Here is a 14,875-nt window from a genome sequence, read left to right as displayed (position 1 = left end):
CACGATTTTTAAATTGCAAATGCACGTAAGCATCCAAAAGCTGATCGAAATGCAACTCATGAAAGCCTCCCATTTATATGCCAAGCAGGCATTCCCCAGGTGGGCAGCTCTAATGTGATTGCTCTGAGGTGGAAGGGCCACCCACGATGTGGAAAGAGTAATTTCCCAATTTCCCTCCGTGCCAGCTCAGTCAGAGCCCTCTGCTCAGCCTGCCAGCACAGGTGGCAGCGGTGCCAGCTGGGATTGCAGTGGCACAGCAGGGCACTCCCTCCCTCAGCTGTGAACAGGCAATGCTCCTGGTGGCAGTGCTGTGCAGTGGGAGGGGCTGTGCTCTTGGGGAAGCCTAGGTGCCATTTTATGTTGGCATCTGCTGCCAGTTCTAATCTGGCCAACGTTTTAGGCTGTGCTTTGGCCTGGGTTCAAGAGCAGCTGTCTTTGTGGGACCCACAATTCCCCCATTCAGGGTTGTGTAAACAGAAAAAGTGCAGCTCTTGGTAGTGGTGAAAGTCCCTTTCTTGTCAGTCGTATTTGATTAAGAAGTATTGCTAGTCTTAGGCTTAAGTTTTAGGGCTAAAAAAGTGAACATAGTGGGGCTCAGGATTTTCCAAGATTCTCAAAGAGACGAGAGTTAACAGGGTAGGAGCTGGCCTTGCACGTGGCTGGTTTTGTGTCTGGCCCCTGTGCCCAGCAATGATCAGGTTTCCTGATGGGAATTAGCTTTGCCTCAGGGGAAGAAAAGCATCCATGGCTCAGGGCATCCCAGGGACTTCTCAGTGCACAATCCAGCAGCTCTACAACCATGCAGATGTACACCCCAGTACACTCCAGCTACACTCAGAAGAAGTCTGAAAAATATTCACTGCATTATTGTAGCATCCTTCAACATTTAAACTTAAATTGTATAAAAATTCAGGTTGTCTAACAAGCTCTAGTAGATATTGCTAATCAGTCACCCAAACTTCTGTTCTGAAGATACTGGAATCTTTTCTGGATGTTTTTGGTACTGAATAGTAAACAAAACCCTGGGAAACCAGTTGGTCCAGATCAGGTGGGTATATTTGAGATCAGATGGGTATATTATATTTTTCTTTTATGTTTCTTGGTACTTGATATGCTAAAGATGTACAAAATAGCAGGTTTTTTCTACATAGAGAGAGGGATCCTACCATTCCCAAAAATGCTGGGACAGAAGGTACTGCTTTCCTGAAACCCCCTCCTGCCCCTTTTCTTCCAAAGGAGAAAATTCATCAAAATAAGCCTGGATCCATGGGCTGTGTTGGTTTTGATCAAAATGTATTTTCTGACAGAAAAAACAACTCTATTGAATGTTGCTGTGTTAGGTATGGCTCTGGCTGTGCATAGACACAGTTTGCTAGGTTTTCAAACTGTAAGGGGATTAAGAGCTCAAACTCATTGAAATTCAGGAGGGAGGCATTTTGCTTCCTTGGAGATGCAGGCCCAAGAGATTCAGATCCCCAGGGGATGAAACCAGGGGAACAGACAGCTATTAACTTTGACAAGAGCTCTCCATCACTTGTTCTAGGAAAATTCTCTGTAGGAAAAAAATCATGTTGGTAGTTCTGGGTTGAGGAGGCAGATGAGAAGACATTTAGGTGCTATTTCTATTTTTTTTGGGGCACCATGCAGATCTATTTCTGTGACTTTTGTCAGTAGTTTAATTCTATTTTTGACAGAGGTGGGATGATTAAATCTACAACAGGGACTAAATTTATATCCATCTTCTATATGTGTATCTGCTCCCACACAGTTTTCAGCTTTGGATCACCATATCCTGAATTTAAATGCACTAAAAATACATTTGTTTTTCATAGTTGCCTGCTGCAGGTTTCCCTGGGCTTTATAGGCCAGTGCTGCAGTCACAGATTGGTTCAACATGGAGCTTTTCTAAATAGTGCTCTACAAATATAATCACACAGAGCCAGAAGAAAGGTCTGATCCCATAGGAGATGGTCAGAAAGAGATCAAGATGTCAAAGAGCCTTCCCCTGGTTTAACTTCTGAGCTTCTGGCAGGTGATCATGTAGTGCTGTACTGAGCCAGGGTTTGCATCTATGTCATCACATTTGTTAGTTGTCCATGAACCCAGTCTTCATTAATTTGTCTCATCCATTTGCAGCCTTCTTTTGCTCTCTATACCATTCTCTGGTAAATTCCATTATGGGTGATGAGTTTTGTTAATATTGGCCCAATAGTTTTGCTTTTCTCCTTTGGAGGGCCTTACAGCTGACCTGTTCTGCAGGCAGAGGTGTCCTGCCAGCAGCACTGCGGATCCCAGGGGATCTGCAGATGCCCACAAGCCCTGTCCACAGCATGGGAGCAGCACAGCACTGTCTGCAGCAAAGGCCTCTCCCATGGCCCCCTCCAGCATTTGTCAGGGTAAGGTTCACCATAAATGTGTGATAGGACCCAACTGTCAGCTCCTTCTGTAGGAAAAATATCTTGGAGCTGCCCAGCCTGTCCCTCCTCCGGCTGAGTGATGAAAACTGTCCCTGGAGCCCTGCCCATCTTCAGCTCTGCACCCTACAGGCCAGGGCTGGGAGGGGAGGCTCTGCCTGTGGGGTCATGTCTGGGGAACAATCCCCTGCTCCCTTCTGCAGCTTAGCAATCAGTGATAAAACGTGTGTGTGACTGAGGGAGCCAAAGCTTCCACTGCTGCCCTGTGTGAAGCTGCTTTCCTGGCTCTGCACCCGCTTCCAGTGTTTGCACTGCATGTGCCCACCTCACCTGTGCCACTGCAGGCACCCAGCATGTGCAGCTGCTGCTATTTTTTAAAGCACTGGGATGGGGAACTCTGTGACTGATCAATTCCTTGGACATGTCTTTCACTCTGGCTCTTAATTAACCCAGAAAACTCCATTAACACATCCTTAAAGAGCAAGTGCTTCGCTGCAGGTCAGGTTTAAATAGCTCAGCTCCCATGTAAACATCTCAGTGCTTGGCAGCCAGGTGCTGCAGGATCACAGTCTGAGCTGGAAGGGACCACAAGGGTCACTGAGTCACATACTGTCACTGATGGAGCTCCTTTCAAGCAGGTTTATCTGTGAGCATCCTCAGTGTGGCTGATTTTTAACCATATACTGTATTGAAATATATATATTTTTAGTTAGTGAAAACACCTTATATGTGTCAAACCAAGCAATTTTAAAAAGCTATTCTGTTAACTTTTTCAATGTGTTGATGGTTAAACACACTTCTTGTATGTTGAAAATTTTCTGCTGAAAGTAAAAGATGCTTTCAGCAATTCATGCTGTTTAAGAATTAAATGATCAGGCCAACTCATAAAAAGAACATTCTGCATCTTTAATGCAATCTTGTGTATTTTTTTGCTATCATAAGTGCTTTCTTTTAAATTGTAACAATCATTTCTATTGTTTTTGCTAATACTAAATTTTCTTCTTTTGTAGTTTCTCAAGATTACCAGAGCTAAAATAAACTTCTATTAGCTCTTAAAAACAGATAACTACCTTAGAGAATTAAAGACAGGGTTCAGGAAGAAAACAAATTTCTGCTTCACCTTCTCCCTGACTTGTGTTTGTACAGCACAAATACAGTACCGAAAGCAAAACATGAGAGTTACACTGATTCCTCCAAATCTTGTCTCAGAGATGAGTCCCACAGCTCCCTGCAAAGTAATTGGTCTAATTAGGTGGTAGGAAGGAGCTTCTTTAAATTCCTCAGAAATTAAGACGTGTCATCCGCTTAACATCTTAGCATCTGTTACTGCCTCTTCCACATTTCTCTTCTACATCAACCTGAAGGGCACTTTCCTAGATGTTTCAGAGAGATAAAAATAAATAAAAATAAATAAAACCAACAAAAACCAAGCCCTTATAACACAGCAGAAGTTGGCTCTTTCTTCAGTGGGATGAAGCATGTAAGGCATTTCATCCCCTCCTTATTTCTAAGTTTGGTGCATGTTTGCCTGGGTGAGTACAATAATCACTTTGTTAAGTAAAAATATAGAGAATACAAGCATAACCTTAAATCTTGTAGTTATCCTTACTGATGTGGTAATGTTGTTCTGAAATATTTTCCATGGCAACTGGTCCTTGTGCAAATGTTACCGTCTGTGTTTATATACTTGCAATTTTGTTTCAAATGGGCTATTTTGAATCTCTTAACAGTCAGTCAGTAGAATGACAACTAATTTGTTGTTTTTTGTTTTTTTTTAAACTTTGCTGTTGTCTGGCAGCAAGTAAGTATTTAATTATGGCTAATTGCTCATGTAGTAGGCATAATTTTAAGGCAGGATGTGCTTAGAACACTGGGTAAGAATATTTGGTAAGGTACCGAGGCACTGGGAAAGTTTCAGGCTTGTATGTGTGGAATAGAGGAGAGGTATTCCATCATTGCAAGCTGGAAAAGTTCATTTTTCATTGAAGCTGTCTGGAAGTGGTTGAGTTTTTTTTTAAGAGAGATGTTTCTGTTGGTTGGGAGGATTTTTATATACTCTATTTCCTGCTGTGTGAATACTGGCACAGTGGCACGTAGAAGTAATTTTATTAAAAATATCTATACAGATACAATTCTGAAAGTCCATTGCAGCAACTGGGTGTATTATGCACTCCTAGTATTCCCTGAACAGCTCCTGTTTACTGAGAGTCAGGTAACTGAGACAGCCAAATAACTGTCACCTACAAAATGCTTTTGTTTGGCTTCTGTTTTGTTTTAATTGCAGTTCAGGCAAATTATGCCCCCTATTTCTTTGATAATGGAGCCAGAAGCACAAATGGGAACATGGCACTTCTCAGCCTTTCGGAGGACACGCCTGTTGGTCAGTATTAAAATTTGTATGTTTAAACTGTGAAACTGAAATTGCTTGCTCTTATGATTAACATATATATTTTCCTGTAGGTTGTTGTTATTTGCTGTGATCTTAGATGTTTTTTTCTCAAGCTTTTAATTGGCCTCAATTTAAAATGACATGTTTGAATTGTAGCTGCAATTTAAAACATGAATTCTAGCTCCCTCTTTTTTTGTCTGCCAATCTATTCATAGCTTCAGAGCTCAGACCTTTGGGGTCAGAAATAAATTCATGGTGGGAGGCTTCTTAGCAATTCTATAAATGCTTATGAGAAGAAAAAATTACTAGAAATTAGGCTATCAGCCTTGATAAAAGTAAGCTGTACATTGAAAAACTAAGGGGCATGATTTTTTTCTAAACACATTTTTAATATTTATGTACAAATGGTAGAAAATGTTTCCACTTGCAGTAAAATTGTTTTGTCTAAATAACTGATGTTTTTTAAAAAGGTTTTGTTTTATTGAAAATTCAAAAATGGATGCAGTTTACAGATTTCAGCACTCTGAGGCAGGTCTATTTATGCTTCTTTTAACTGTAGTTGCACTAAGAAAAGTTAAATAAGAACAAAAGGTGACTTACAATCAATATTTTCTGTGGGGGAAAATAATCTCCTGAGACCTAAGCAATTGCATAAAAATAGATATTAAGTGATGAACATCACCTTTATTTAGGATTTTCTTCTGTTCATCTGCAGCTTTCACAGGCTGAATCAGAAAAATATTTAGTTAATGCAAGCTGGGTACCAAAGCACCCCTTTACTCGTGCCTCATGCAGAGAGGAGAGCTATGGCTGCTCAGGGAGTGCAGCCAGACACCCCCTCCCAGGGCTCAGGCAGCTGGGGAAGGCCAGGATGAGGGAGGGATCAGAGGGCACAGCCTGCTCTGCCAGCCTGACACTGCCACCCACGCCTTCTTAAAGCAGACCAAGGTCACTCTGTGCTGGGAAGCAGCTGCCTGGGGTTGCTCAAAGTCTCCATTTCTGACCCAGTGGTGTTAATGTCATCCAAGACCCACACTGGGCCTGCTAGAAGGTGGGGAGGGGATATTTGGAAGCAGCAAAGTCTCCTTTACCTGCTCAGCTTGAGAAGAGGAGGGGAAGATGGCAGCACATAGTGTAGAAGTGACACATCTTGACAATGGACTTAAAAGGAGCCTGCTTATGATGCAGCAGGAATTTGCTATAAGCTTGATCAAGCTTAAGTGGAAACCCCAGCTTGAAGGCCAACAGTAATGTAGTGGCACTTGCAAAAGCCAGAGGCAGACCAAGGAGCTGAAATTTTTGCTGTACTTCTGCCTAGATTCCCATGGAAACCACACTTAGTTCAGGCTTGGCAATCCCTATGGTTCTGCTGATAGCTGGAGGTATTGGAATCACTTGTCCAAGTGTAGATAAGGCTGTAATCCCAGACAGCCACAAAATGGGACCCCAACTCAGTTTGTTTGGAGTGGTGCTTGCCAGCTCTGCCACTGAAACCTCAGGCAGTACAACTCATTTGTCATCCAAGCCCCACTCCCTGGTGTGGTGCCAGCCTCTGCCTGCCACCACTGGGAGCCTCCAGGCACCTGCGTGGGGATGAGGAGATAAAGATGGCACATAGCCACAACATGGGCAAAAATGTCCCTCCTGTCAGGACTGCAGCACCACATGGTCTCTCAGATGACAGCACTCCCTGCAGCAGAGAAGTACAACAGTAATTTCCACTGCATCTGATCTGGTGCTCTAGCAGCCAAAAAGGGACAGTGTGCCTCAACAAACAGCAAAGCAGCAGTGTGAGGGATCAGAGCCTGTGTTAGTGCTCTCCTAATTAGCCTGAGTAAGAATAATGAGATATATGTAATGGGCTTCTGTATGTGCTTTTGTAACATTAGCAACCAGACTAGGAACATGGAGGTCTCTGGAGAGTTTGTACTTTGCTTGCAGCAGTGATAAAGCTCAGGCTGCTCTTTCTTGAGAGCTGCTGTGCTTCCTGCCTACTAGCTTCATCCAGAATGTGCTTACATGTGTTTAAATTGGCTGGCTTGTACTTCTAATTTGATGTGTAAATGTGCTTTAAAAGACAAGAGAGAAAGCCTCTCTGTGAAAACTCCAAAAGACCTGTAGGAACCCTTGGGAAAGAGAGATAAGACCTTACTTTTGGGAAGACCAAATGTGATTGTTTTGTCACACAGCTTCCAGTGCTTCTTTGGGCTAATTCCCAGAACAGCTCTAAGTACTGCAAGGTCCTCTCTTCTGAAAGCACTTTCAGAAGTTCCATTGGAACATGGTTGCTTGGGATTTGCTTAATGCAAACTGCTGCTGCCCATGTCAGCATAGCCACTCCTCGGGGAGGCTTTGGCAGAGACAGTCACAGGGAAGGGCACAAACAGCACTGACACTGCAGTGCTGGGTGTGCTTTCAGCTTTGTACAGGGCAAGAGGACCAGAGTTCACATCAGACCACAGCCAGATGTTGGTGCCAGAGCTCAGTGCTAAATGGCTACCAGGCTGGCCCTTTTCTGTGGCACTGCAGAGGAGAATATTGTTCTTCATCACCTGCTCTGATCTCCTCCAGAAGCAGGAGGAGGCATCTGGTCTCCCATGTCCATGTGCAGTCCCAAGCATCCACACTCCCACAGTCATCTCTCAGGTTGAGCAGGATGATCAGTGACAAAACAGGGGAACTAAAACTTCCATATGTTTGATTCTGGATGGCTGCACTCAGGTTTATGTGCTGCAAAAATGGACAGGTTGCTATTAGATATCCCCTGTCCTTACATAAAGCTTGGAGTCATGGGCAGGATGCTTTTCTTGGCAGCAGCTGGTGTCTGAGTTGTGCAATGCCACAGACAGCAGCTTTAATAAACCTCCAGAAATTTTACAGTCTTTGACCCTGCTGAGATTGCAAGTGGTTGGCAAAGTAGTATGTGTTAGTTTTATTCCCAGGCATCTGTAGGCAAGGGATGTGGAACATTTGGGAAAGCTGAAAGGACATGATGAAGTCTGTGTGTGGCTGTAGAAAGAGACATTGCAGTTCTGCAGCTGTGTGTGAGCACATGAAATTCATTATTATTCTTGTATCATCCTTAACTTGACCTTATTTTCCTTTGTCCAGTTTTGATTATTTACACATGGTTGTAGCTTTTGTACCAACCTATCATAAAACCATCAAGTACTATTTCTCCATGAATGCTTGAAAGTACCTGCAGATTCCCAGATCCTATTTATTGCTGCAGGGCTTGAGAGCCCTCAGGGTAAGAGAGGCCAGACAGCAGCAGCCCCTTCCAGTGCCAGATTTAAGAAGAATGGGAGGAGTTATGAACTGAAATAGCAGTTGGTGTTTGTGTTTTGGTGGGGCAGGTGGTAATTAGCTCTTTGCATGTGTACGTACAAAATGTGCATGTGCTCCTAATCAAGGTCTTAGGGCAGGAGTGGGATGCTATTTCAGGTTGTTTGTTTCATCTTACCTCATAATCCTGCTAAGCCTCATGGTGGGGACAGAGTGGGGCTGGGAACAGCTGCAGAGCAGGGGATTGAAGCGTACTCAGAAGGCCTAAGTTCATTACTCTCTCAAAGCCCAACCATCATCAGTGCTCTGTAGATCTCTGCATGATCTCCTTGCATTTCCCTTTCTGTTTTTTCCCTTGCCCCCAAGAAGGCACTTTTCCCATTAAAAGCCAGTTTGCAGTGGCAGTTCTTTGATCAAAGCTACAGCTTCCACCTACTCACCACTGGGTGACTGATCCCTTCAGATCCCTCCATCCTTCAAGCTCACCCTGTTCCTACATGCTGCTTTCTTCCTTTCTTCCCATCATTCACAGCTGACTGAGGAGAGCCTTCTTGTCCCCTGTGGCACCTATCATTCTTCCCTTGTTTCTGTCACCCTGCTCCACCTCTAGGCAAGCTGGGAGCTGCCAGAACAGCAGTGTAAGCACAGCCTGCTTTCTGCACCCCTGCAGCAGTGCCAGCGTGCACAGAGCAAAGCCCCCTGCAAAGCCAAGCACTGCACAGAGATGCTTTGAGGACTCACAGGTGTTACAGCCTTCAATTTTGTTTAGATTATTCTGACAGAAACTGCAAGTACATCAGAAAATTGCACTCAGATGACTCCTCCTTGGAGTTGGTTGCCATGGGTGCTGCAGGGACATATTGCTGCTGTCCATGGGGTGATGGTCTGGGCCCTGTGCTCAGCCCTTGCTGCCATATCCCTTCTCTCCAGGTCAGGCACTGGCAGCTGCAGGGTGTGTTTTGGCTGCTGCTGATGCTGCCATGTCTCTGCTTTGGCAGCTGGCTGCTGCACCAGGCTGCAGGGAGGGAGCAGGAGTCCCCTGGGCACGGTCCAGAAGGAGCAGTAGCAGGCAGTGAATGGGGAAGGGGCTTTGGGGTAGTCATGGTGTGTGTTCATGGCCTCCAGGAGCCTGTGCTTGGGGTGAGCTTGGTGTGAAAACAGCCCTGTGTAGCCTTTAACTGTCCATCTCCTCTTCTGCTGGGGAAGTGGGCCCTTGGCTGAGAGAGGTGGAGAGCAGACATGTGACCCTGGGCTAGGTGGTGTTTGCTGTGACATTAGGAACAGAAGTGTCCTGTCCTGGGAGAATGGCCACACATGTCCCTCTCAGCATCTTCTTAACAGTTGTCAGCTGTGCTGGCAAAGGACAGTGCATGAATCCAAAATGTGCTTGGCTTGTTAAATTGACAGGGAAAGGATCTGATTGCTGGGTGTTGCACAGCAGAGAGGGAGAGTGTGTCTTCAGTGAGAAAGCAAAACCAGTCCCAGAGCCCAGGGCAGAAACTGATTAAATTTAAGTCAAAAATGAATTAAAATAGAGCAATGACATCATGAGACAGCCATTCAGCCCAAGTGGCAGAGCAGAGAGCAAATGACTTTTAAGCTGCAATAGGAAAAACAGAGTGAAAAAGCCTGGCATGGCTCATGGGAGGAAGTCACAGCAGGAGGCAGCAATAGCGCCCCAGGACTCCCCTGTCCCAGCCTGCTGCATCATCCCCTGGGCACTCAGAGTATCCAGCTCTTCTAACTGTGGCATTTGCCATATCCTCAAGTAAAGACTCTTCTATTCCCATATTTTTATGACAGGGAGAGGGTATTTACTTGGTATCCTCTGGTAAGATTTTATCTGTCTTCTTCATTTATTTCCTTTTCAGCAAGTAGAGGCAGCACACTGAGAACAGATTTTTAATTGGCATTAACACTGTGGTGAGAAGTGTTCCTGGGGGTGTTAATGATATGGAGGGTACTGTGCAGCGAAATTACAATTTGGAAAAAATAAGGAATTATAATGAGTTAGAAAATAAATTTTGATCCACAATCTAATTTAAAAGGCATGCAAGTATTTTGTATTATGAAAAATGAAGTATCAGCTTTAGCTAAAAAGCAAAGACTCCAGTGTAAAGATCAATGAAGTCCATCATTACTTGCTCAGAAAGCTCAGTAATCTCAGTCTGTACCAATATCAATGTTTCTACTCATTTAGCAGCAAGGAAGTTCCTGTCTTCCTTATGAGAAAATTCTAAGAAATGTAGGAAAGGTAACTGTGAGATTCAAAGAACCAGCCCAGGTTTAATGGGTTCACACAAAGTTTCAGTCTGTTGTTCTCCAGCCCCGTGCCCCCTGAGGAGGGGTTTGCATTTGTGTACTGCTGGTATTGGTATTTCAGGGCAGCCCAGCAGAGACTTGGTGCCTGTTGGTTGCTCTCAGCTCCAAGAGAGCCCAGATGTGGTGTCCATCCTGCTTCTCCACAGCACAGACAGCACTGCTCAGCAGCTGCTGCAGACATCCACACAAGCTAGAAACAGGCAGGACAGCCAGCACTGAGTCAAGTGCAAGGGACAGGAAAAGGTGGCAAGAAGGGCAGAAAACGACTGAGAAGTAGAGACAACTAATGACCAAAAAAAAGGCTGCAGAAAAGCACTATATTTATAAGGATATCAGTGAGATGATGGCAATTGGCACCTTAAATCTTCAATTGGATCCAGCTGTGATATTAAGACGAAGCTTTTAAGAAAAAAGAATAAATAAGTCAGTGCTGGTGCTGCAGAACCCTCCAGTTTTTTAATTTCTCTCTCTTATATAGATAGTTGAATCAGGAAGCAGGTGTCCTTTCAGGATACTATTTTATATCAGTCCCAGTTAGTTCCTCTCCTTTCATTTCCTTGTGTTTAGAGAGTTGTTACAGTCAGAAGTGTCTCATCATACTGCTCATTGTCTTTCCCTAATAATTTTCAGTGATAACAGTTACAGATGTGTTGTTATTTTCCATTCTGTTTTGTAGGAAAAGTACAAGGAAAATGTGGAAAAATGGTTTTTAGTTTTGTGAACTGTTTTGCAAGTCTGGGTTATTTGTTGGCTGGCTGAACCAGCTCATGACAGGCTCTCTTGTTAGTGTTCTTGTGGGTGCATTGGTTTTTGCAATGTACCATTTTTCTGCACAAAGGTGCCCAAATATTGCCCTGATAACTATCACATGAGAGTTTACTCCTAAGTGAGCACAGATTCCACATGGTTTAGTACAATCTCTTGCTATGATAAGAAGACAGGCATGCTTTGCAAATGTCACCACTGATGGCTGGATGTCCCATGGCACTAAGGCCCCAGAGCAGCTTCACAGTTTGAATGCCAAGAAAGAAGCAAATGAGGTTCAAAAGGTTGCCTTGCAAAACTGAGGAAACCTTTGAGAATCTGACCTGTCAAAGATGTGGGCAAAGCTCTAGAACTAAGCACAAACTTACAGATCTGGTCAGTGATCTATGAAGAGAGGAGAGAAGAAAAAATTATCATTTTTGAGTACTGAATTAAACATCTGTCAAACTCAGGGCCAGAGTAGCTCAAAACTGAGCCTTAGTTCTTTAACTTTATGCTTCTTTAACTTTATGCTGACTTTCTTAGCAGGGTTCCTTCCATCCTGTGTTTGGCTTGCATGCACGAGCAAAACTCACTAGTAACCAGTGAGGCACTTGCTGCAGTATTTCCAGCGCAGAGGGCTTTGCTAGATGTAAAGCAGTTTCTGTGCTTAACCTCTCCAACCTGAATGTCTCAGGTAACTTACCCAAGGCACAGCAGATAGGAAGGAAACAACAACAGTGCTTTATATTTCAGGCTCAGTTAACTGGTGTTTGTAAACTGCTTGAAGTTATTTAGATGAAGGTGTTAAAGCATAATAGAGTGACAGATGTAAATTTAAAAAATAATACTAATAAACACTCTTGCCATGCTTTGAAAATATGGGTGTAATAACTCCCCCAGGAATTATAATTTATAATACACAAAGTCAGCTTGATGGAAAAACTGGCACCAACTTCTCAATGTATAAAAATAGAAATAACTCTTTCTCCAGCTTCTGAAGTAAATACATTGATGAGTTTGAAAAATTTAATAATTGGTATGAGCATGAGTGGGTGTGTCAAGTAAAGAATGTAATGAGAGAGAGCTAATGAGTGGGAGTGAAACAGGAAAGAAGACTTTTGCATCAATTAATCCTGAAAGTGGGAAAGTAGGAAATGTCCTTGCACCTCCCAAGTTCCAGAGCTCAGATCTAATCCTGAGGGAGCTCTCCCTGAAGGGAGATTGCCAGATTCTCTGCATGCTAGTTTGCAGTTCTGTTGTTCCTACAAAGAGGTCTTTGAGGGCCTTTTGGTGCTGCTGAGATTGTCACCCACTTGTACAACAGCATCACTTCTGGCTCACCTGGGCTGAGAGCTGCCCAAGAGCTTGTCACCTATGTCACTCTTGGGTATGAACAGTATTGACCAGGAAAGGGCCTAAAGTGACAGAAACCAGCACTGATGAACTCAATTAAACCAGCTGGCTAAAAAGTTGCCATCAGGACTATTGAACTGTCTGCTTTTCCATACTTCCCAGTAAGTGGGCTTGATTGACAAAACCTTTTCCTGCTGCAGGGTAGCCAGGTTCCTAAGGAACAGACCAGTGAAACACTCCCTGATTGAAATAACCACAGGGGAATGCTGTTGAATATCAATTTTTCAGGCACCCACGTGTACACTCTGAATGGAACTGACCCAGAAGGAGATCCTGTGACATATGGCCTGACCTATGAAGCTGGATCAAGGCGTTACTTTTCTGTTGACAAGAATCTTGGAAATGTTACTTTGATTGAAGAGCTTGACAGAGAGGTACAATCAAATGGCACCACTCCAGGTGTTTGTGGAATTTCAGTTTAATTTGATCTGAGGCTTTGAGGGACAAGGCCAGTTTATTAGCCCCTGAAGCATGTACTTTGCAATTCTAGGACATTACACTTCAACTATCATGTTGCATTCCAGTTGACTTGTGCCACTGACATTGCTATCAAATTTTTTAGCAGCTGTCTCTCCAGCTTTTTTCAAAAGAGAAGTATATTCTTTATTTCTTATCTTCCCCCACCCACACCCCATAAAGAGCTTAGGGGCAGCTACAGTCATCAAATCCTCAGACAGGGGAGTCTCCTGTCATTAGGAAGAAGTAGAGATTTGTGTAAGCAGTGTTTCAGGACACTCCTCTAGTACATCACAGCCCTTTAGCCAGTGTAACTGTGCTGTTAAAGATGCCTAAATCCAGCCTTATTCTGGGAAGAAGGCATTGAACCCTTCATATCTCCTCACTGAGAAGCTTACACAATATTTTGTAAACCCTTTAAAAATCTGTACACTAATACAGAACAATTTTAACCAAAATGCCAGTTTAGGGAACATTTCTTGAAAAAGGAGACTGATTTTTATGAGCACTTTAGGAAGCAGCAGGGATTGCCAGAGCAACCATCTCCTGATGGTAGCCTGAGAAGGTTCAGGGAGCTGGAGCTTCTGAGGAATCTTCCTGGCCTCTGCTGGGGTTGCTCTATGATATTATTTGTTACTTTCATCTGCCTGCCTAGACAGGTTTAAATCTGCAGTCCCTTTTCCAATCAGGACAAAGACCATCTCTCTTACAAAAGAATTTTCTTCATTTACAGAAGGAAGATGAGATTGAAGTTATTGTCAGTATTTCAGATGGCCTGAGTACAGTAAGTATTTAATTATGCTGTCACTTGTTAAAGTGTCTTCCTCACATACCTACTCCTATTAAATTACCTTAACGGGACCATCTCATTTGATCAGAAAATATAATCTTATTAGAGCCTTACCTCCTGTTCCAAGAGCCACTGAACTCACAGTTACTCAAGTCTCACTTCATCTCCTTGCTCAGCTATTTGATGATAATTACAATGAAGTGTGAGCTGAAATACTGACTTAGCAGCCTGCAGAATTACAGCAGCTTCCCATGAAGTTTCACTGCCAGCACAGTTGGATTTGTGCCTAAGATCTGGAGGCTTTTTGGAGAAATGTGTGACATTAAAGGAACTAGTGTTGGGTGCCCAAGAGCTGCCTGTCCCCACCCCCACAGTGTTTCTCTAGCATGATGTTAAGAAGATTTGCTTAGGCTAAGATGGTGGAGTGTTTCTTGTCTGCTGCTAGATAAAGCTTTGTTCATCTAATCATTAAGGACTTATCTGAGCCTCCAGTCCTATTTCCACAGATTTTCTTGGCATTTTTAATTTATGGACTGATGCTGTCAGGGCCAGGATGGCAGTCTGCCTGTAGGAGGATGTGGGCTTCATCACTAGAGGTTCCACAAAAGTGGGCCCCTCTTCTTATCTACAAGACTGGATAAATCTAGAGCTCTTCCTCATCTCAAACAAATGAATTGAGATTATTACAAGAAATGTTTGAGATGTTCCAGCCTCCCACAGGCACAACTGCCCTGGAAATCTCTGTAAAAGGGAAATAATGGGATCCATAAATAATGGGAGCCATAATATGCTCTTCATATTCCACTCCAGGTTTCTGAAAAAGTCAGGATCCTTGTAATGGATGCCAATGATGAGAGCCCAGAGTTCATCAATACACCTTACATAGTCCAAGTCCCAGAGGTTGGTGAAGTTCCTTTGCATACTGGAAATATACTTCTCTAGGATGTCAACAGGGGCTTATGTGTTTTCAGTAAAACAACAAGTTGTGCAGGACAGACTTGCATTCTTTTGGTTTAGGGTTTGGGTAGATATTTAAAATTCACTGCAAACTTGGGGAAT

General features: G+C 43.5%; 1 protein-coding gene across 4 annotated transcripts in view; it reads left to right on the top strand.

Annotated features, from left to right (window-relative positions):
• Positions 1-14,875, top strand: part of CDHR1 (cadherin related family member 1) — a 72,598-nt gene that overhangs the window by 23,776 nt on the left and 33,947 nt on the right. The window contains exons 1-5 of one of the 4 annotated variants that reach the window (XM_071438737.1): positions 3,614-3,946; positions 4,699-4,794; positions 12,799-12,944; positions 13,760-13,810; positions 14,627-14,716. In XM_071438737.1, coding sequence (XP_071294838.1) covers positions 3,886-3,946; positions 4,699-4,794; positions 12,799-12,944; positions 13,760-13,810; positions 14,627-14,716 — 444 coding nt within the window. In that variant the 5' untranslated portion in view covers positions 3,614-3,885. Of the gene's footprint in view, positions 1-3,613; positions 4,216-4,698; positions 4,795-12,798; positions 12,945-13,759; positions 13,811-14,626; positions 14,717-14,875 lie in introns of those variants that run through there. The other 3 variants (XM_071438740.1, XM_071438738.1, XM_071438741.1) reach the window with 3 other exon arrangements.

This window comes from Agelaius tricolor, unplaced genomic scaffold, assembly GCF_023055355.1.
Source record: "Agelaius tricolor isolate 1412-34295 unplaced genomic scaffold, bAgeTri1.0.p SCAF_13, whole genome shotgun sequence".
Classification (NCBI taxonomy): Eukaryota; Metazoa; Chordata; class Aves; order Passeriformes; family Icteridae; genus Agelaius; species Agelaius tricolor.
The sequence above is the reverse complement of the archived record's forward strand: the minus strand, read 5'-3'. Positions and strand labels throughout refer to the sequence as shown.